General features: G+C 39.3%; 1 protein-coding gene across 4 annotated transcripts in view; it reads right to left on the bottom strand.

The window, feature by feature from the left end:
* astn2 (astrotactin 2) overlaps positions 1-24,014 on the bottom strand; it is a 1,590,397-nt gene that overhangs the window by 253,367 nt on the left and 1,313,016 nt on the right. The window contains exon 20 of one of the 4 annotated variants that reach the window (XM_087998525.1): positions 2,481-2,721. The exons of the other annotated variants lie outside the window; for them this stretch is intronic. Within the exon in view, the coding sequence (XP_087854651.1) occupies positions 2,681-2,721 (41 nt within the window). The 3' untranslated portion in view covers positions 2,481-2,680. Of the gene's footprint in view, positions 1-2,480; positions 2,722-24,014 lie in introns of those variants that run through there. 4 annotated transcript variants of the gene reach the window in all.

Genomic DNA, 24,014 nt, shown 5'->3' on the forward strand with positions numbered 1-24,014 from the left:
TGACAATGATAAATATGGACCATCAAATTTGAACTTCAGCTATCTGACTGTTATACCTGAAGTCTTTCATAGTCTAACATGGTTTTATAAAAGGATAATTGCAGACCTAAAATAGCTGTAATGATCACCTGAACACAATACCAGGCAGGTTCAGGAAACTCATGTGGAACAAGCAAAAGTATTTCTACTGAAATTTCCTTTTTTATCCAAAACCATCAAAGCTAGGCAACTGAGTCAGTATCAAAAAAAATTGAATCTCCTGTTTTAGTTTATACTTGTACAATAACACCATATATTGGAAATGAAAGCTTGTCCATGAAGTATCGAGCTGAGAGAGACAATGAGGCCAGACTCAAGAAGCCACAAATTAATTTTATTCTTACTTTTGCACATCAAAAGAGCTAAAGAAATGGTCTTGCATGGAAAAAAACTGAAAGACTATCTCTCTTTCCATCATTATCTCAGAAGATTATACCCAGTGAATAAGTAAGTTGGTGGAAAAAATTCATAAATCGAGAAACTCAGTCCCTGCTGAAGATACCAGTCAACAATTAAGTAACTGCTTTCACATTCAAAGTCTTAACATCTCAAAGATTCTAAGGACTTGGAATCAGTGTAACCTTTAATTCTCCTGCTTTTCCCAAGAACTCCCTCCTTTCTAAATTTCTTGGCTGTGTTTATGAGCATGCTCGATGTTGCATTATAGCTTTTATTTTGCCTTGTGGTTAATAGGTAACAAAATTCCACTTTCTTTCACTCAAAAGAAATCTTCTGATTGCCTTCTTAATTTTGATTTAGTTAATTACATTTTCCAATGGATGTCTGATAACTGCCCATGAGAAAGAAATAAAAATATTTGTCACAACTGAACAAGCTAAGTTTGAAAGAGTGGAGCTGAATCAGTTTTCCTCAGTTGGCCATGATACAAATAATGTATATATATATATATATAAACCATGATCTCTCAGAAACACCTCAAAGCATTTTACCTATGAAAAGTTATGGTAAGTGCTACATAGGTAAGCAATGAGCCATCTAGCACACAGCTAGAACCCATAAATAGCAATGAGATAAATTTAGAGAAAGCTAACCTATTTTTAGTGGCACTAGTTAAGGAGAAATGTTGCTGAGCTACATTAGCAGAACTCTAGCTCTTCTTCAGATAGTGATGCCCATATATTAAAATGTAATAATTCTGTATAAAATTCTTTTGCCTGATTTTTAAAAGTTTGCTTTCACTTCGAGAGCCGAGCCTCAGTCCATTTATTTCCATCACCACATTATCAATCTATTCCTAACTAAAAACATTTTTAAAATTATTTTTAGGTAGGGGGGAGAAAGGGGTCAATAAATCGAGATAAGACTTCTTCAAATATATATATATATGAATGAGTGTGATAAGCAACCAAACTTCTACTGTTTAATTATGCTACTTGAACAAACATTATGCTCAATACCTACCCTTCACAACCTAGTCTTCCATCTAATGACAGCTTTCACTCCTGAGCAACACAACTGTTGTTGATCAAATCACTACTAACCAACATCACAACAATAATTTAAAAATCTATGGTATGCTTTTGAATCTTTGTCTGTTTCAGATCCAAATGCATTAAATGAGGTATAGTTTACAAATGCCCAAAAATGTTTGAGGTTAATTATTTTGTAGTTCTCCGAGATGTAATATTGGAAACATATGGCTATGTTTCAGCATACCAGAACAAATTATCCAAGATCTGTCTTACAACTGCTAACTTCCAGTAAATGTTGTGCTGTTAAAAAGGACTTATTGAAAGGGGTACTGATTGTAATATGACTGTTGTTTCCAATTACTATTCTAATAAAAACAAATGTTAATGTGAATTGAAAAATGGATTTCAGTTCTTGTTACTGTTGACTCCACACTGTAATTATAACTATTTTTCCACAAGGATTACATGTTTGGGAGTTTCCAGGACTGTACTGCTCCCTTCTAAAACACAATTTAACGCACCAGCATTAGCGAAAGTTGTTCCCTATCAGTGCCTGTTAAACCCTTTGTAGTGGATGAAATATTGCCGACTTGAATTTAGAGGAGAGCTGCTACATTAATTCAAATTGTTGCTGCTGCATTATATTCACAGTGTAGCACAGGTACTTAATTAAGCTCACTGTGCACATCACTCCCTTTTTTGTCTTACTTTTATGACCATTCTGCATCTCATTAGTCTACTGCTCATTAGTCAAGGCCCAGATTGGAGAACTTAGTGCAGAACTGGGACTAACCCTCCGTATGTTACTTTGGAAGTGCTGTACCATTAGATGTGTTGTCTTTGAATGAGACTTTAAACTTCCCTCCTGTCCTCATAAATAGACATAAAATATCCCATAGGCTAATTGAAGTAAGGACTCAAGAGTTCTCCCAGATGTCCACCAGTATTTTATTATATTTAAAAACTATTTGTTTTACCATCATCACATTGCTTTTCATTATGGCATACTGATTGCTGTGTTACATGCATCACAGCAGTGACTATAATTTAAAAAAAACAATATTTACTGTAAAACACTTTGACCTTTCCTTAAGTGATGTAAGATGCAAGAGGGATCTTTTTGACTTTCTTCTTTCTATGACATCTGTCTGTCCAGCACTGCTCACTTTCCGAGCTGTCAACATGAATATTGTTGAAGACAGTGACGATTAAAAAGAGTGAGAATTAGAAGATTTTCTCTTTTCACAACCTGAAAGAAAAATTGTAAATATGCTCCTAATATTTGTGTCTAATGGTTCCTACAGAATTAATCTTTGTCTTTTGCAGCTGTGCTGGAAGACAGGTACAATTTTAAAACTTACACAGCTGAGATTTTATAAGTCTGTCCATTTGGGAGGTGTGTGAGTGAGAGAGAGAGATAGATAGAGAGAGAGAGAGAAGTTATCTGTAGATCCTTCTGTAACTCAGAATCCCAAGTTTGCTTTATATTCAGCTATTAGACAACTGAAGGTTACCAGTCCAATCCATTGAATGACTTCCTTTTCTCTCCATTTAATTGTTGTTAATATTTTGCATCTGTTTCTTATTTCACTGGCTTGCAGAATTCTGCGTTCAATTATTTACAATCATGTAGGTGGCATTGCACCTATTGCCTGGTTCAAATTGGAAAGGTTTCATAAATCCCATTCTCCGTAACATTGTTTAATTTCAGGATCGCAACTGAGGTTACAGAGGGTGGTCTACATGGAAACTGTTAGTTTTCAATTACATCACACCCGTAATTCTTAGCAGGAAGCAGATGTTGTGACAACCCATGTGGCCTAAATAAGTGAGTACAGAACATTCTGGCCACAGGAACAATAAACAGCTGAGAAACATTTACTGTGATTAACTGGAGAGTATGGTGAGGGAAAGGAATGACTTAACCACCAGAAATCTGATGCACTTCAATGGGAGGGAAACATGCTCCTAAGGAGGACAGCTCTTCTGAAAACGTTTCTCTTGATGGAATGTCCTCCACCTGACAACCTCCAAGAGTACCTGATAAAATTAATTCTGGCTGTTTGTACCTCGATATTGCTGGAGCTGGGGACACATCCTATCTTCAGTATGTCCATGGCCCTCCTCTGACTAATGGCTGCCTAGGGCTACTATAATGGCATATCTTTCCATGAGTTCCCTTTTGTTTTGTTAAATATGTACTTTACCATGAAGTTTCTTCTATTAGACACATCCCATCACTTTCAAACAAAAAGTTTGGGGAGCAGATTTAAAATCAGGTCTGGGCTGCTGGACTCCGGGCAACCTGGTGTGATTCTTATGGATTGCTAGAAAAATGCATAAAGCTGGGAGGTCCAATGGTCAGGATGCAGAACATGTGTCTTAGATTAGGATCAGAACACCCTGCTTAGGTAAGGCAGGAGGTAGCTGAACCATATGTAACTTTTTTTTTGCAATGCAACTACTTCAGATGAAATAAATTGGCATTGTTGGCTTAGAAACTTCAAGGTGAAATGACAAATTACGTTCACATGTGCCAATTCTCTAAAAGACTTAATACCTTATTTTTTTTTGTTATAATGATGAACAGTGCAAGTTACCACAATCCTTCATGCTTTGTTTACAGTGCGAAAGCCTCATTGCAGAGCAGAACTGAGGCAATTGTATGTTTAAATTCAGAAGTAAGTTTGATTCCTTGCCATTATATAATATTAAATGCAGCTGAGAAGGAAATTTGTTTTAATCAAATTCGCCACATCATTTTTTTACCCTTCCCAGATTTCTCTCTATCCCCTGAAGGCATTACTCCTTACTGGGATACAAGTCTATAGAAAACTTGACAGTGCCTGTTTCCAGGACATTAGCCGATCTGGGGCATTATACTTGAGCCTGATCTTGCCCTCACTCATACTCCTAAATGCACTCCTGCAGCCAAGAGTCAGCAGACAGATGTAGGTTGAAAAGCCACCATTATCATCAACATTGAATCTCAAACATTCCTGGTTTATAAGCATTCAGCAACAAGCTATGCTTGCTTGTGACAGGATTGGAGTGGTCCTGAACAGTTTTAAGTTTCTTTGATTTAATGTTTAACTGTTTCTAATAGCCAATGATGCGCACAAATAGCCAATTATGAGCACAAATTTCTTGCAACATAAACAACCAGCTCATGAAGAAACTGAATCAATGCTCAAATAAAGCTGACATGTATATGCAAAATTCCTCTTGCCCTCAGCGGATAGATCTTCATAACCACCTTTTGCAACACAATGTGCATTTGTGTGGTATCTTTTCCATCCTCAGGATATCCCTAAACACTTTAGCATCAACTAACTACTTCTGAAGTATAACCACTGTTGCTATGCGGGAAACATCACTACATATTCCATGGCATTTCTGTCCTGTGTACTAATATATATCACAAACTAACTCTACCTTTTAGTTAATTTAAACATACTGGCCTGGAATTTCAGTGGAGCTGCTCCTGATCCACTTATAGTTGTTGTATCTGAAGTGCAGCAGGAATTCCATTTGCATGCATCTTTGCACTTTATGTCATCCTTTTCATCCTTAATTTCAGTCTCTTTGTTGCAGTCACCCAAGCAATCTTTCATTCTCACTTACTACACTTCTATAAGGCAATGGGAATATCCACCCCTTCCAATACTGGAAGAGACCAAAAACGTGAAACGCCATGAATCTGGTTGGATGGGAAGCTAGTAGACACTAAACATTGCTGGATTATGCAACGTGGGAAAATGCACATCTTTTAATTGGAATAGTTTATAACTCAGGAGATGAATGCCATTCAATCTATTGTACCTATTTCAGGATCCAAGAAACGGGAGTAAGCCATTCAGCCCCTGAAGCCTATACCACCGCCCAATTATATTATAGCTGATGTGTAACTCCATCTCGCTGTCTTATTCCATACTTTCTAATATATTTATCAAACATAAGCTCCGAAGGTCTGATCCCTTGCCCTTTCTTTGGAACGGCTGCAACCTATTTTCATCTGCAATATGTATCCAATTGCTGTTCTGTTTAAATAAAACGTATTGTCCATTCTCCTTCCACCAACATTTCCAGAAGTTTCAACAATCTCCCACATAAAAATATCTCCCTTGGTTTTTGATGGCTTCAAATGTTTAGGAGCAGACATAGTAATGGCTGTTATTTGCTACTGGCCCAACGTGCCACTTTAGGCACTAATTAGTATTTGTGCAGAAATGCTTTATCATCATCCAAACCCCATTATTCTGACCACCTCACACAATTGCTTTGCAAGTATCAGTGCTCAGGGAGCTCTACAGAGTGAATGTGGGCATTTGCTTTATCAAAGGGTGTCACTTTGCCCCACTTATCCTAACTGAATTGTTACAAATGGAGTTGTGAAAATAAGGTGCTTCTTGTAAATTTGTTTTATTTATGATAGCTTTTTTGCCTCAAAGTATTATAATGAACAAACTCTTGATAGATCCATTGAGATCTCACCAATAAGCTGAAGCTGTACTTCAGTATTACAATTGTTGAGGGTCAAGTTCAATTGCAAAGCAAAATGCCTCAATATCTCGATGACACTGTGTTATTCTCAAATATTCTTGAAGGCTGACATTTGAACTGATTAGTTTGGAATGCACTTACAGCCGCATAAATGACAAACAATGTTTTTCTACACTGTTATGCCATAGTATATGATTCCATCAAAGAATAATTGCTGCACAGAAGTAAATGTAAAACATTATCTCTTCAAATCCCCCTTTGAGGAACATGTGTGCTTTGGCAGTCCCACACGGAATATACACAATTGACAGCAACATTCAGTGTGGATAAGAGACATTGTTGGACAAATATTGAGTGCTATTAAATGACTGTAGGAGAGATGGGAGCAGCATCCTGATCCCTGGGGTCATATTTTCAAAATAGAGGTGGAAAACAAGGAACAGGCTTATTTTTTGCTACAACTGCACCCCAGATTAAAGTTTAGCTTTTCGTGTATGTCAATCTTTCATGGTATGGAGATGAGTTCAATGTGTAATGAAGAAAGGTAGGAGGACTCTTAAACCTTAGGGGTTATCAAAAGTTTTCCAGCTTCAAAACAGTGCCCAACTACAAGGTAAGTGAATTGGAGGGTGCTTCAACATGACAATACGCAAACTTAGAAACAGGAGCAGTCATTCGGCTCCTTGGGCCAGCTTTGCCACTCAATAAAATCATGATTGATCCGAATGTGATCTTAACTTCACTTTCCTGTCTTCCTAACACATTAAGCTGAAATATATGTCTACCTCAATCTTGAATATATTCAAGGTCTTCGTATCCACTGATCCTTGAGGAAGAAAACACTCCTCAGTTGCATCTTGAATTGGAGATAGCTTTCTGTTTAAATTGTGCCCTTAGTTCTAGAAAGATAACATCCTCTTCTACCCTGTCAAGCCCCATCAAAATCTTATATTATCCAATGGAGTCATCGACTGCCTCTCATTCCAACAACCACAAGGCGACCTTACACAACCTTTCCATAGAGACAAACCCATGCAAATCAGCAATTGGCTACTTCATCTCTTCCTAAACTGCTTCTAATCCAGGTTTGGCCTTCCTTAAGTAAAACAGTGAAAACTTTGTCCAGTACAGTAGGTGTTTTCTTACTAATGCATTTTGAAGATTATGCTTTGTGATCCATAGTCAGTTCATATACAAAGACACTCAAGTCCTTTTTCATTATATAAAAATATATGAATGTATAGAGATTTTTTTAAAAACTGTATTTTTAAAAATTTTGTTATCTTCTGCACTCATGAACCACCCTTTGAAGGTTTGAGGCAGTCCAGGGTCCTGAACTCACTTCCCAATGGCTGATGCTGGAAGTGGCATTCTTACACTGATGCGTTGGCCAATACTTGTCTTTTAATGTGCCCCTAGCTATATTACTAACTTCACAGCAGCCCAAGAAAATCAGCTTACACACATAGAAACTTGATCAACTACCATCATGAGGAGATGTCCACCACCTCTCGAAGTTTAGACAGGACTGTTAAAGTGACAGCTCTTTTATAACTAACCTGTCACAGAGACTATTTCGATTGAAATTAGTTAATTACCATTAACTAATCTCATATATAGTTAAATCCACATTTTTGGATTATAAACAACAAGATATTTTTAGAAGTACATCTGAAATGAGTTCTGACAGTGCCCAGGATCAGCAATTTGACATCTTGCTCATCTGTAATCAAAAGTTAACATGCAAGCAGAGTGTGTTGTACATCCCACACATATGGGACATCATAATCCTACTCATCTTCATCAACAATAGATAGTCGATGAAAAATTAATTAAGAACACACAATCGTATTCGAACTGATTTACGCAAATCTAACCTCGGAATCGCAGACAAATTACTGTGGATGGCCAGGAATGCAAACGGATAGTCAAGAAAACGGATAATCAAGATTCCCATCATAAAGTGTTAACTTTGTGTGGGGCTTTCCAGGCAGAATCCTGGAGAGATTAAGCGTGAATGGCTAAAACCAACCATTTCACACTCTTTCTCCTGAATGCCTGCCAAACTCATGGTGTGAATTTGGGAGCAACCTGTGGAAATTTAGGTCTGTACGAAAGGCCTTTGTATTTTGAGAGGTTAAAACAGTATTTAATCATGCAGCACACCAGTTTGTGGGACTGTATGTGTTATAGGATTGGCAGGAATAAACTGAAACCCAGGCAAGGCCATGGGATTTGATGATATTCTAATGCAGACAAAGAGTATGTCAAGAATGTGCAGCCCTCTCAGGTGCAATGAAACAGAAGCACTTTCAACATTGAATCAGAATGCTGTAAATTCTCAGCCCGCACCAGAGACTGAGCACACAATCTAGGCTGGCACTTCCTTGCAAAATTTGGGAAGTGCTATCTTTGGATGAGATGCAGATGGGTAGAATCTTCAGGGATCTGGGTGATGTAAGCCTTTTTATGAACTGTGGTAGATTTGGACAAGAGGTTCATCTTGATGTTGGGAATATCTCTCTCGAACTTTACTGCTTTTTACACGTGGCATAGTTAGTTTCTCTCTGGGAAGCAGAAAATTGACTAATAAAGGGAAATATTTCTTGCTTAACACTGTGTTGAGGGCCCTACTCACCCCAGTAATACTCAGCTTTCTATCTAACCAAAACAATAAACAAGTGGGACAGTGCTTAAGCTCAGTATGGAAACCAGCATGGGCACTTGGCGAGTTGAGCTTGCTGCTTGCTTCTAAGGGCCTCTATCATAGACACTGGGCACTGACATCTCAGAAAATTCGTAGGCACTGGCCACACATATCCAAGACACTAGAATCCATTATGTGCTAGCCTCTAAGAATCCTCATGGTCCATTTCTCAAACACTCAGAGGACACTTTTGTACTTCGAGGTTGCACTGGCAATTATCATTATAATGCTACGGTGAGGACACTGTGTTCTCAGGTACACACTCCCAGCTCATGAACTGGCCTAGGATGCATCTCTGCATTCTTTGCTCAATGTTATAGTGCTCATTCACTCCAGGCTTACCAGGATACTCCAGCATTCCTGTCTTACATTGCCTTGCTTTCTACTGGATTCATATTATTTCTGTCATGCCTTGCCAATTAGAGCTAACACACTTGCATTGGTTGTGAGCAGGTCTCAATCAAGATTGTTGGGTCTCAGCCCAGTAAGTCAAGGGCAGCTTCCAGTACCAGTGCAGTGGCTTGGAGATGGGCAGTCAGTCACTCAGATCTGAATGTCGAGCAGCCACCCAATTATTCTGTGCCTTTCTTTCTTTCTTGGGGGCTGCTTTCCTCCTGAAATAAGAAATAGCCACGTATCAAGGGAATTTTTGTTTTCTGGTGCAGTTGGGTTGGTGCGCGAGGCAGGATTAATGCTGCTGGTGTTTGGCAGTGATGGTGGTTGAGAATGAGTCATAGAAGATGTTGTAGGCAATAGTGAGCCTTGGCGCACTGTGTGGTATTAGACAGAAGATGGTAACACACTAGCAGGGTAGAGAAGGTCACTGCCACTCTGCCGACACTACTGGGTATTTAGGACTACTTTAACCCAGCTGGTGTGGTCTGGCATGATCTCGTGTCTTGGCCTCCTCTGGGGAAAGAAGAAGCCTCACCTCAGCGCCACCCTAACCAACAGGATCTCCAAGTCCCTGCCAGCAAAAAGGGGCATCTTTGTCTGCCATGTCTAGGACAAATGCCAGACACTACGCAGGGCAAATCCAGACCTACAGAGCTTACCCGAATGCATAAAGGGGATTTAAAGATAGCACAACAGCAAAGGATGCTGGTAAGTTCCATGAAAGGCACTAAGTGATGAACTGACTTCGGACCAGAGGGTGATAATAGGATTGAATGTGAGAGGATACCACAGGGGAGGTGTAGGCCGTTAACGATACGAGTTTGGTAAAATACTGTGAGAAAGCTCACTCAGCCTTACGGCAAATATCCCTCCAAAACACCTGACTCCAGCAAAAAAAATCTAAGGTTTGGCCGAATGTGACAAAAACAGAAGGGGTTTTCTTCTTGACTGGATAATTCTTATCCTTGAACTGAGATGTAAAAGAAACAAACTGATAATTCATTTAATTTTACCTTCTGAAAAGTTGCTAAGCACAAACTGGCTGTTCAAATTGTCTACAATACAACAATTACTTCATTTCAAAAGTACCGAAAAGTGTTGTAAGTTCCTCTGGGATATCTCAAGGTCATTAATTCCACTACAAATATCTGAGTTCTTTTTTTCTGTGGAAGCACTGTTGAGGACACCCGGAATTCTCAAGATGTTAAGTGGGGATTGACGATGGGCTCACTGCACAAAGATGATTTAAGGGTTAAACGTCTTGCAAGCGTAACTCAATAGTTGAACGTACACATTTTCCAGATACTCACTCCCTAAGAAAGACACAGTAGAACATTCATCTCAACAGTCTAACTAGAGTCAGAGATGAAAGAAACAAAAAAAGTTGCAGATTTTGGAATTTTACAAAAAAGTACAACAGGCCTCCTTAACATAAAGGGAAAAAAGATAGAGGAAAATGTTGATGAAGGTGCACTAAAATTTCCATTATGGGTCAATCAGCAGCATTCTATAGTTTGTGTTCCTTCTCAATTAATTGACGCACCAGGAAATCAGAGAAAAATAAAATCCTTTGCTCATTCCTTTGCTCCACCAGCTAGTACCAAGTAGCTAACTACAGGGGAGGCAGTAAAAAGAATGGCAAGAATTTGCAAGGAATCCTTAAAAAATATCAAGAATGGATGATTCCACACCAAAGAATTAGATTACAATATCAGCAGGTAGTTCACAGGGGATGATCAGAATAGTCACCTGGGGGGACCTACCTCTTTATCAACAGGTATTTGAGATCAGAGGTAGTTGGAAGTTACATTTAATTTTTATCTTAGCTTTTACAAATTCTTTTTTATTTGATTATTTTTCCCTTTTCACAAAACATCTCATTTTGTTCTCCTGATACAATTTCTCCTTCCTCCCATTCTCCAGGGCAGATTCCATGTACAGTTGAATTACAAACAGAAAACATTGGCAGAGGTATCAACATTTAAAAGGAGAGAAAAAGCAAGCCAACTAAGGAGCTGCCCATGAAATGTTAACCCCTCCATTTTCTTTCTAGATGCTGACATAAATACTTGCAGAATTTTGTGTGTTTCGTTTTCTCACTTTCAGAATTCCAGAATTTCTAATTTCTTTTTTGCTTCTGTCATTCCATTTGCTAGTCTGGGACTCAAGAGAGAATGAATGAAATCGGGGATCAGTTTAGTTCGGTCTCTGCGGTGGAAATTATTCATAAAATGAATCTTAATTGTTACCACTGATGAATGTGGTCCATTCTAAAAAATAAAATTAAACATTTTTCAGTTTGTCAGAAAACCATCTGTCTGCATACTCTTCCGCTACAAATTCCCATGACCAAATTTATAATGGAGAACTGCCTGCATAAACGTGTCATGCTGTCAACTCTGAACTTTACCTTTTTCTGTTATCGCAGCATCTCTGTTCTGCATCTCTCCAATCCAGACAGGAGAGAAGCAGGAGTGCTGTAACTAACATTTTAAGAACATTCATTGAAGGTAATTTAGTACCACTCACAGACTTGTAAATCACAGAAAGGCTGTGAGGAGTCAGAGGTGAATTCTACACTGCAGAATTTCCAACCTCTGACCTATTCTTACAACCACATTATTTAATGGCTGGTACAGTTAAGTTTCTTGTCAATGGCTAACACCCAAGATATTGTTGGTGTTGGATATAATAATACAATGCTGTTGAACACCAAATGGAGGTGGTTAGATTTTCTCCCAATGGTCCTGTCTGACACTTGTCTGGCTTAAATATTACTACTTATCAGTTCCAATCTGAATGTTTTCCAGCTCTTGTTTCATAAGGACACAAATCTCAGAATCTCAAGAGATAGGAACAATGCTGAACATGATACAATCATTAGCCAACATTCCAGTTCTGACCTTGGAAGATGATTGATGAAGCAGATTTTTTAAAAAAAACCACCTAGGACACTACACTGATCAACACCTGCAGTGATGTCATCAGGATGAACAATCACACCCATTTGCTTTTGTGTTGCTAAGGAAAGACAAATTTTGTCAAGCCTTTTCATCTTGCACTTGTTTGGACTAATCTAAGGGGATAAACAACATTTATTTGACATGAGAGGTGACGCTGATCGGTAGGCAAGAAGGATCTGACTGGTTGTGAGTGCACCAGACAATGATGATTGTCAGTTGACTTCCAGTCTTAAAAACATTAAAACCAGGCAGGTCAATTCGGTTTTGTTATAGCATTGCCCTGAGAAATGAATCAGAGAATGACTATAACCTATGTTTTATATTAAGTTGGAACAGGCACAGTGTGTGTGTATATGTTCTTTCGGTCTGCAAAAAAAAGACGATACTCAGGTTTTACAGCAACAAGTGACTTTTCTTCTGTGCCAGGCATAGCTGCATTGTTTCCCAAACTTCTTTTTTTTTTACATAATTGTAAATAAACATAAATATAAAATTAAAATGAAATATAAAGTAAGGAAACTATTTCATGTCTTCACAACAGTGACTGCATTATTTGAGCCTCTTTCCTCAAATTACCAGAAAATGCTGGAATGCTAATCATCCATGGAGGGAGAGGGAAATGTAATGATTCATCAGAACTGCAAAAGGTTTGAAACATGAGATTGCAATTTCAGAGGTACAGAAATGGTGGGGGTGGGGGGTTGCAGGTGTCCATAGAGGGTGGGGGAGCGGTCAGTGGTCGGTCATGATGGGAGAAATAAAATGAATGCTGACTCTTTATTCATATTCCCATAACCAGCGTTTGCACTGATGCTGTAACTTCCAGAATTGACTACTTGCATTTAAGTTTTCCTGTATTGCGTTTGAATCAGTCTGCTGGTAACCTGGTACAGTTTTATTCATTTCGGAGAACAATTTGTTTCCCACAAGTAATAAAGTATTATTAGATTAAGATCTGGTCCATTATCTGTGAGTAACATGATTTTAAAAACTGACAATCACTAATCATCATAGAGGAATCAAATAAAGGACTGCACAATTCCACTTGTTATTTTTATTGGTGGTTTTGATGTTAATTATAAAAAAGCGTAATATTCAAAAACATTTAACTTGTGATCATTGCAGGCCTTGCAAGTAAAATGAGACTTAATCTGAAGAGACTGTTTAGAGTGAATTTAGCAAATTTGCACAATGTTCACTTATTTTGTCTAAGGGGTTAAAACGGCAAACTTTAACATGAGGTAGTTTTTAATAACACATCTATATTTTCAGTGAAAAATTGGAGAGAGCATTTGAAATATATCACTTAATTTGTGAGTGGTGGCTGTAGGGTGACCAAAATTTAGTACTCAATGTCCAAGAGTCTTCGTTTTTCTGGAAAAATAGCCAAAGAGGGAAAGAAGTTAAGGTAGCTTTATCATTAGAAGAAGGCAGCAGTGCAGTAGTGAGTCATTATATAGAGTAAAATTGATGGTAATAACTTAATCAGTTTTGATGAAAATAAGGAATAAAAAGGGAAAGATGTCACCACAAATGAGAGTCATCTATCGGCCTCAGTATAAGGTAAAGTATGAATCAGGAATTAATGGAGGAAGAAAAGCATTAGAATTGCCATTGGTGGTTTTAATAGAATATTGACCGGACATTTTGGATGGGCAATAGTAACATGCAGAACAATCTTGTCAAGTGGATCAGAGATATTTCTTGGACCAGATCTTACCTGGGAATAGACTAATTTATTGTGCAATAAGGTAGGGCTTATAAAAGTTTCATAGTTAAAGATTCCGATGGGGTAGCAATCAAAACATAGTAGAATTTCAAATTTAGTTTGGGGGAAACCAACGTTGATCTCAAAGCAGAGTCTTCAACTGAATAAGGGTAAACAAAAAAGTTGTTGAAAGTGGGCTGGGAATACAGACTAAGGAGAAAGTCAGTAGGAGAGCAGTGGCAGATATTTAAGTAGATATTTCAGAACATTTATTTATTTAGACCAAATACAAGGACATGATCAGAAAAGTGAACCATATATGGTTCACATAAGAAGAGTATTAACTCCAGAATCAAGGCAGATAAAGTGGCAAAAACTCTTGATAGAGGATTGGGATCTTTTGTTTCGGAACCAGCAGTGGATGACTAAATGCTAATAAAGAGAGACAAATTTAATTATGAAAGTGAACTGGCAAGAAGTATAACAAGGATACAGCAAAAGCTTCTGTGGGGTATTAAAAGAGAGTAGCTAAAGTCAGTGTGGAACCTTGGAGGATGTAACAGAGGAATTGATAACAGGAAACAGGGAAATGGCAAATAACTTAAATCAATATTTTTCTTCAGTCTTCATGCTGGAGGGCACTACAAACACCTGAAAGATATCATCTAAGCAAAATACTAATAGAAGGAAAGATCTGGCAAAAGTCTCTATCATGAGACATGGTATTTGACAAAATAGTACAAGTAAAAGCAGACAAGTTACCAATACCTGATGGCTTTTATCCAATGGTCTTAAGGGGTGTAGCTGCAAATGACAGTAGAAGCATTAGTCAAAATAGTCCCAAAATCACGAGATTATAGGAGGGCAGCAGATTGGAAAACCACTCATGTGACACCGCTGTCCACTAAGGGACAGAGACAGAAACCAGGAAACTGGAGACCAGTTAATCTAGAATCTATCTTTATGAAAATGTTGACCATCCCCTATTGAGAAAGACAGCGCAGGACATTTAGAAAAACTTAATGCAATAAAAACAGATTAAATACGGTTTTGTGAAAGGGAAGTCATGTTTGACAAATTTGCAAGCGTGTTTTTTTAAGATTAGATTCCCTACAGTGTGGAAACAGGATCTTCGGCCCGACCAGTCCACACCGACACCTCCGAAGAGTAACCCACTAGACCCATTTCCCTTTGACTAATGCACCTAGCACTATGGGTAATTTAGCATGGCCAATTCACCTGACCCGCACATCTTTAGACTGTGGGAGGAAACAGGAGCACCCGGAGGAAACCTATGCAGATATGGGAAGAATATGCAAACTCCACACAGACAGTTGCACGAGGCTGGAATTGAACCTGGGACCCTGGTGCTGTGAGGCAGCAGTGCTAACCACTGAGCCACTGTGCCACTCTGAATTTTCAGGATGTAGCATGCAGAATTGTTAAAGGGGAACTGGTAGATGCAGTGTATTTGGATTTTCAGAGGGCATTCGATAAAGGTTAAAAGTTATTGCACAAGGTAAAAGCTCACGGTATTAAGGATTGGTTAACACATACACGACAGACAGTTGGGAATTAATGGAATGTTTTCACTTAGAAAGACTTAACTATTGGGTGCAACAAGGATCAAACCCAAGGTCTCAATTATTTAGCATCCACATTAAGGATTTGGAGAGGGGCATGCTGCGAGTAGAGTGTAATGTATCCAAATTTGTGATGATACATGAATAGATAGGAAGGCATGATTTGGTGTTGACGGAAGGAATATGCAAGGGATACAGATAAGCTGGGTGAGTAGGCACAACTTTCTCAAATAGAGTTTCATGTAGGAAGGGGTGAGGTCATGTACTTTGGAATCAAATGGCAGATTGTTATGTAAATGAAGAGAGATTCTTAAAAAATGCAGCACCAAGAGATCTGGGTGTTTTTGTGCATGAAACACAAAAGGTAAGCATTCAGCTGCAGCATTTCATTAAGAAGGTAATTGGAGTTTTCGGCTTGGTTACTAAGGCGTTGAAGTTTAAAAAATGGGGAAGTCTTGCGACAACTAAGGTTTGCTTTGAACGATGTGGTTACGTACACACACAGCCACTCTGATGTTCCTCACACAATAATCAGCATTGGCAAGAATATCAGAGTGGCTACTATCCAACAATCTATTCCAATCACGGCACTATCTTCAGGTTCCAGAAGTTGCTGCCACACACCAGCTCGGGAGGTCCACACAGATGGCAAGAAAATTAGAGGGAACATGGATTACAACTGTGTAGAGAGTTGGTGAGGCCACACCAGGAGTACTGTTATAAGTGTGGTAGGAGAATGGTAGGAGTCTGCCAGGGTGGTGGTGGAAACATATGATAGGGGCAATTGAGGGACTTACAGATAAGCATATGAATATGCAAGAAATGGAGGGATATGGACCAAGGGCAGGCAGAGGGGATTAGCTTAATTTGGTGTCATGTTCAGCTCAACATCATGAGCCAAAGGGGCGGTTCCTGTGCTGTACTGTTTTTGTGTTCCCTGTAACGAGGAAAGAATTCACTAGGCTGATTCTTGGGATAAAGGGATTGACTTATCAAGTACAATGAAAATGGGTTAAGCCTTTAATGATTATAGTTCAGAAAAATGAGGGGTGATCAAATTGAACATGCAAGGTTCTGAGGGGGCTTGCCAGAGTAGATGTTGAGAAGATGTGGCCACTAGTGGGGGAATGTCAAACTAAGTGATACAGTTACAGAATAATGGGACACTCATTTAAAACTGAGATGCAAAGCACTTTCATCCCCCCAAAGGATGGGAAACATCTGGAACCCTCCAGCTCAGGGAGTTATTGTGGCTAGATTGAAGGGATTGAAAGAGTAGGTAGTATCAAGGTATTGAGGGCTATAAGAAGCTGCCATGAAAGAGGAGCTGAGGCCTGGGCAGATGAGCCATATCTTATTTGATTAGATTCCCTACTGAGTGGAAACAGCCCCTTCAGCCTAACATGTCCACACCAACCCTCTGAAGAATAACCCGCCCAGACCCATTTCCCCGTGACTAAAGCACCTAACACTATGGGCAATTTAGAATGACCAATTCACCTGACCTGCATATCTTTGGACTGTGGGAGAAAACCCACACAGACACAGGGAGAATGTGCAAACTCCACACAGACAGTTACCCAAGGCTGGGATCGAACCTGGGTCCCAGGTGCTATGAGGCTAACCACTGAGCCATTGAGCTGCCAAGACTTAATTGCAGGGGTGGACTGAGAGGTTGAATGGCCTATACCTGCTCCTATCTCTTATGTTATTGGAGTACTGACTGTAAATATGAAGACAAGACACTGGCTAAATGTTGTTCAGGAACATTACAGCGACAAAAGATCAGAAGTTCAGGTAATCACAACAGAATTGACCGGCAGATTACAATGAAAATCTTCACCAGTTAGAAAGTGAAATTTTCCAGCACAAAGTGTTGCTGACATGGAATCATTAAATATACTCTAAAGGGAATTAAATGGCTGTTTGAAAAGGGGGAATTAGACCAGGTGGTTCATGTGGAGAAAAATACTGGCACAGAATTGGCAAGCTGACGAGCGTTTTTTTTCCCCTGTGGTAACTGTGATTTTAATCTATGAAGAAAGGAAAACTTGTACTTAACGCCTTTCACAGCCTCAGAACATCCCAAAGCGATCAACAGTCAATGAAATACTTTAGAAATGCAGTCACTGTTGGAATGGAGAAAGCATTAATCTAATTTGCACACGCAAGGCCCTGCAAACAACAGTATGAGATAATGAGCCAGATAATCTATTTCAATGATGTTTGTTGAGGTATAAAAACTGGCCAGGACACTGGAGAAAACGTCTAACACCACCTTTGAAATAGTTATAGGATCTTTTATGTCCATCTGTCATCAGAAAGAAGGCACCTACAAGGAGAGAGTTTTATGGAGATGGCAAAAATGTGTAAGGTGGCATGAATTTGGTGAATTTTGTACCAGTTGAGATACAGGGACTGAGTCAGCGATGTGTTTGAGGCCTGTCAGGTCTCATACACTCTATGGTGGACTTGCATTTGTAGTCTATTTGCATCCCATGAACATTCATCAGCCTAAATTTTAAATAAAATCAAGGGGGAAGAAGAATCTCATAGCACCCACTTCATCTTTGTTTAAAGGCACAGTGCACCAGTCAGCTTTGTACAGTAGTGCCCGAGGTCAGTTGATTCTCTTGACAAATTCTGTGCCACAAGATGGAAGAAGGGTGCAAGAGAATAGCAGTTTGCATGGAGACTCAGGACAACAAAGGGCGAGTCAGTGAAGTCGGGGGCATGAAATGGAATCCGGAGGACAGAGTACGGTGTCATGGGCTGGGTAGAGTGAAGTTGGAACAGCCTTGGACAGACAGTGAAGGGAAGAAAATGGAGGCTTAAGGAGTAATTTCCAAATGCAGGTCCATTTCAGGGTGTTGGCTGGCACTCTGAGAATGAGCTTGGGAGATATCCTTTATAATGCACACAGAAGGGAGGGCCAACTGAACCTCAAAACTCAACCATGCCTCACAGAGTGATGAGTCCAAACCTGTCACTAACCGGAACATTCAACAGAAAGGGAATTTTAAAAAAAGGCAAAAATATTTCATTCACAATAAGGCAATGGCCCCAACTCCCCTGCAATCATGATCGCATGTCAGCCATGGGATACACTAGCAGATTTAGCTCTCTGATGACGCTCTTCTCAATGAACTCATGCACTCATGAGCTGAGACCAATGAAATATGAATTACTTACAGCTAAAATCCTCATTTGGAAAAGCACCCATTCCACACTTGTCTTCTATTTAAATCTTACGTGAATAATAATGGAACCGGGCAGGAACCATGTGACCATGATATGTAACCAGCATCTTCCACCAGGAATTCTTTTCCAGCTTGCCTGAAGCTTCAGCATTATAAGTCGACTGAAAAGCTTACCCCCTGTCACTGATCTTGGATGAGCTCTTTGTTGACACTTTGAATCCTTGTATTGGAATTGCATGCACAACCAGAAAATGCAAGAGAGCAGAAGTGACACAAACGTCATGTCTATTGTGAGGATTAGCACACCTCTGACAAGATTCTACTTTAACATGCAGCACTCCTTGGTTTTTATGCCTCGGTGTCTGAACTGGGACTTAAACCCATGACCCTCTGAGTCTGAGCTAAGCGTGCTATCACTGAGCCAGAACTGACAACATTCATGGTACAACTGTAATGTAAATAGATCTTGATTGTCCTTGCATGCAGTTTTCACATGGCTTGAGACTGGCGAAAACAGAACAGACTTGAGGATGTTTTAAATTTTAAAGGCAACTTCTAACAATAAACATTTAAAAAAATTATAAAAGACAATACTCAAATTTCAGAATGCATTCACTTTAAAAAGACGAATTCCACCAAATAAAGAATTTAAGGGACAAGAAAAGGAAACAATCAAAATTGCACTTAATTTAACTATGAGAGCAAGATTTTGTACCGTTCATAAAAAAGCAGAAATATTTTAACATTTTAAATTTCAAAAGCAGGTTCCTTGGTGTTGTCTTTTAACACAATGTCATCATCAAAATGAAATGGATTGCAGTAGACCTTCCTGCCTCACAGTCACAAAGCTCACAGACTGATACTTTCTTTCAGTAACTCAGCAATTGATCACCAGTGCAAATTATCATCTCCCCTTCCTCATGAAATATGTTATCACTAAATTAAATGAAAACATCAAGAATCTGCTCCAGACATTAAAGATAATAAATAAGCCAAAGATCTAAAAATTCAGCAACTCGTTCATGTTTCTTTATGATACTCCCCTTCCTTCCTTTAAGAACTTGGTTTGAAACTAGGTAAGTCGCCATCAGGTATGCAAATCCATGATGTGTGGTAGACTTTCTCTCACCCCTTGACCTTTGTTTTGACGTTCAATTGAAGGCATGGCAGCAACCAGAGTGTCGCCATGTAAAACACAATCTATTTAACATTGTTAAAACGGTGCAAAATTATGACAGAATATGGCTTTAATTAAGAAGTAATTCTTTGTGTTCCAAGCTATAATCTGAAAAACTGTAGCATGTACTAATAACACAGGATATGTTTTTTTAAGAAATCCTTTCCAAGTATTATTACAGTTTTGCAGCAGACTCCACAGTGTTGTGGTACTGTGATGGCAGACTGCCAGGTGCAATGGCAACCAGTAAAGAATACCCTCAGGATATTTATACTTCAACATACCAAATAAGTTCCTCAGATGTTTTGCATGTAGAATGTATTTCCATGGAAGTAAATCATTTTAAAGGATTACAGTGAAATGACAGTGCCAACTAATCTGCAATTGATAGACCCTTTCAAAAACATAACATTTGGTCACTTTGCTTTGAGACTACAAAATATTTTTGTATTGCTTTATACTACTACTCAAGAAGAACAGCACTGATCTTGAGTTTTGTTGGGTTTTATTTTACAGATTCTAAATCAATAAGTAGTTACATTCATTTAACTGCCTATTATATATTAATGATTTAATAATTTACTGCGTGTACCTGCCAATTCTTCTCTTTCTAAATACTTTCTCAACTCCCTGCCCAAGATTCTCACTCATCCTCAGACTAATGCAATTTTATATCTCTCCCTCATAATCACCTGCAGCAAGTGTACTGCATCCATTGGCTGAAAACAGTCACTGGTCCCACTTTCTGCAAAGACCATTCCCTCTGTGACTACCTGGTCAGGTCCACGCCCCCCAACAACCCACCCTCCCTTCCTGGCACCCTCCCCTGCCACCGCAGGAATTGCAAAACCTGCACCCACACCTCCTCCCTCACCTCCATCCAAGGCCCCAAAGGAGCCTTCCACATCCATCAGATGCATATGTTCCAATACAACAGCTAGATGAGTTTTCACCTGGTCCCTCACACTCTGTAGATGAGCATGAGAAGCCAGGGCTGGGAGTGGAGAGTCTGCTTCCAAACTTACAGCTGTCTTAAACATCTCTGCTCAGCTGGGTGTGGGTCATAGTCACAGTGATAGAGGTTGACAGCACGTTAAAAAAAAATGTGCATCTAAATACTTCTTGGGTTTCTGCCTCTACACCCAGTCTGTCCAATCTCTCTTCATAACAAAAGCTCTCCAGGTCAGGCAATATTCCAGTACATCGCCTCTGCACCCTTTCCAGTGCTAACATATCCTTCCGATAATGTGGCTTCCAGAACTGCACTCAATATTCTAGCTGTAATCTAACCAGCATTTTATACAGTTCCTTCTTAACCTCCCTGCTTTTAAACTCTATGTCTCGACCACTAAAGGTAAATATCCCATATCCTGCCTTATCCTCCTGTCCTGCCTCCTTTAGGGACTGGTGGGCAAGTACACCATGGTCCCTATGATCCTTTACGCTTCCCAGTGTCCTCCCGTTCATCATGAATCCCTTTGTCATGTTGTCCTGCCCAAATGTATCCACTCAGACCAATCTGGATGCTATACCTTGATGGCCATTGATGCAAAAGAGAATTATTGAGCAAGAGGAGAAAATGTGGAATGCACTGACATGATTTCCTGGCACACTGACCATGACTTCAGATAAAATGAAGGAGTGTGTTCCAAGTATGTCATTCAGAATTGAGACAAAATATTCTTCCACTGACAGAATATTAAATCTCCTCAATGTCAAATGGCTCCGCATAGATCTTGACCAAAGATGTGCAGACTCTGGATGACAACACCTGTATTACCTCAAATAAGGTAACGGATAACTTAAGAGGCCCCAGAGTGCTATAGTGAAGTGGTCTCCAGCAGCATGATAGGAAGGAAATGCAATGAGGCCATGACAGCAATGATTGAAAAATAGACATAGTAAGTGGGGACACTAAAGCACTTTTACTTCTCATGTGCCACCCAAGTTAGTACTGAGATATAGTCTCCTCTTCCAATCTACCCCTGCACATCTGAAGGTGGAATATTGATCGGGAGGGATAGTCAGTCCCTCTCAATGGCCAGAGCAGGGATTTGAGCAGTTTGCCTCCACCTTCCATGGGTGCATAATAAAATATTGTTCTGTTTTGGTTATTTAGTAAATCACCTAATTGTATTCATTTGTACCACTTTCCCCTTTTTTGCACTCATCCCCAGTTACAGGATGGCACGTAGTCATTTAACTTGGTTGGCAATGAATGGGAAGACATGAATTGATGAAAACCAATGGGGCATGGTTAGTCATTTGCAAATTTGATTTGTATCCACTATATTGCTGCGTGGGAGTTGGGCTGACATAGAACATTATTACAGCATAGTACAGGCCCTGATAGTGGGAACCATGACCGTTCAAGTGATTATGACATTGACGTATTGATACAACCTAAAAGAACATTGCAATGATAAAGATTACAGATGTTTTCATTGCCTTTATTACCTTCTTCCTTTCCATGTGAATGACCCAAAGAAGACTGGAGTTCTGAGCAGCTCGACACATTTTAATTAAGTGCAGAAATTGGCTGGTTGGAGCCAGCTTCCCTAAGAGTTCACATGTTTGCCAGTTTTAACCCTGCATCCAAATCTATGTGCTTCCCCAGGGTCTCTGTCTTGGCAGGGGCAGCTGCTACCAATGGCACCTCTGACTAAACTCATTGACTCTTCATTGTTATCATTATTTGAAAACATTTCAACAATGAGTGAATATGCTAGAATAGTCATAAAGCCAAGATACATCTTGCCAAAGGGGTATTGCTCAATTTTCTTAACCCTTCAATAGCTTTTGTAATATTTCTGAAAAACTTGAATAAACTTAAGTATGTGTGTCTTCTAAGGTTGCAAAGGAAAACCAGGGTGTGCAGGTTAGTACCATCTCAGATTGTAAGACCCTATAACGGATAGTGAGGACAGCTGAGAAGATAATCAGGGTCTCTCTAACCTCCATTACAGACATTTACACCACACACTGCATCCGAAAGGCTAAGAAGATTGTGGAAGACCCCACACACCCCTCACTCAAACTCTTCTCCCACTTGCCATCTGGCAGAAGATACCAGAGCATTCGGTCTCTCAGGGCCAGACTGTGCAACAGTTTCTTCACCCAAGCCATCAGGCTTCCTAACACAATACGATCGGACTCTTTCCCATCTGAAATTCATTGCACGACTTTGAACTGCTGCTAGAAAATCATTCTTCCATTACACTGTAATTTGCATGTTTTGCACTTCTTATGCACTTTATGCTGTGTACGAGTGTGTAGTTTGCGCTGTCCATGCAGCACCCTTGGTCCTGGAGGAATGCTGTTTCGTTTTTACTGTATCTGTTGTATATGGTAGAAATAACAAATAAAATGCTACTCTCTAATCTCTCTATTGAAAGAATAGAAGATTGTGTTGATTTATATGGCTCCATAGAGACATCTAGTGGTAGCAAATATAATCACAGGAAAGCTTTTAATCACATTTTCAAACTGACATTCTTCTGTCACATTCTCCTTCTCTCCTGAAGCCTGGATAGGGGATTTATGTCTAACAATTAGCTTCATTAACATTATCCAGCTGAGAGTTTTGATACTGACTGCTGCATGGTTTAATCCATGTTCGGTGCATTGAGTGAAGCTTGAAGCTCTCCTGATGCAGCCGTCACACATGCCCACTTCCAGCTTCATGAGCAGAACAAACATTTTAACTCTGATGAAGAGTCATCTAGACTCGAAAAGTTAGTTTGCTTTCTCTCCATGGATGCTGCCTTACCTGCTGTGATCGCCAGCATTTTTTTTGTTTTCAAACATTTGATCAAACTTATCCTCTTAATGTAAGGGCAGTGAGCCCAATTTTGGCATCCCAAATAATTAGCCCATTGAGATTAGGGATAAAACTTGACCTTTTATTTTAGTTTTCTTGTTCTGTGCAGCTCAATTACTCACTGAAAAAAAACTCATGAGTGTGCTTTCTGGCATTTCATATGTCAATTCAGTCAGATCCTTTAGACTGCACATTCCTGTAACAGAATACACTTAATTGAAACACTAACATAAAAATAACATATGAAAACAGGCTGACTTTTGTTTATATCACTGAGGAACACAGTGATTACATATGCATTTCGATCTTGGATGAGAATTTCAAATGGAAACAACAGATTGTTAAGAGCGTTAATCCTCCTATAGTTTATCTGATGGACAGTACCAAGCAATGATTAATTGTCCAGCACTCTCCAACAGGATTGCTGTCATTAGAGTAGATGAGAGAGTCAATGCATCATAACTGTATGGGCTTTTAAATGTCTT

The sequence above is a fragment of the Chiloscyllium plagiosum genome, unplaced genomic scaffold (assembly GCF_037043375.1).
Source record: "Chiloscyllium plagiosum isolate Xiang-an unplaced genomic scaffold, Cpla_swu_hap1 HiC_scaffold_21, whole genome shotgun sequence".
NCBI lineage: Eukaryota > Metazoa > Chordata > Chondrichthyes > Orectolobiformes > Hemiscylliidae > Chiloscyllium > Chiloscyllium plagiosum.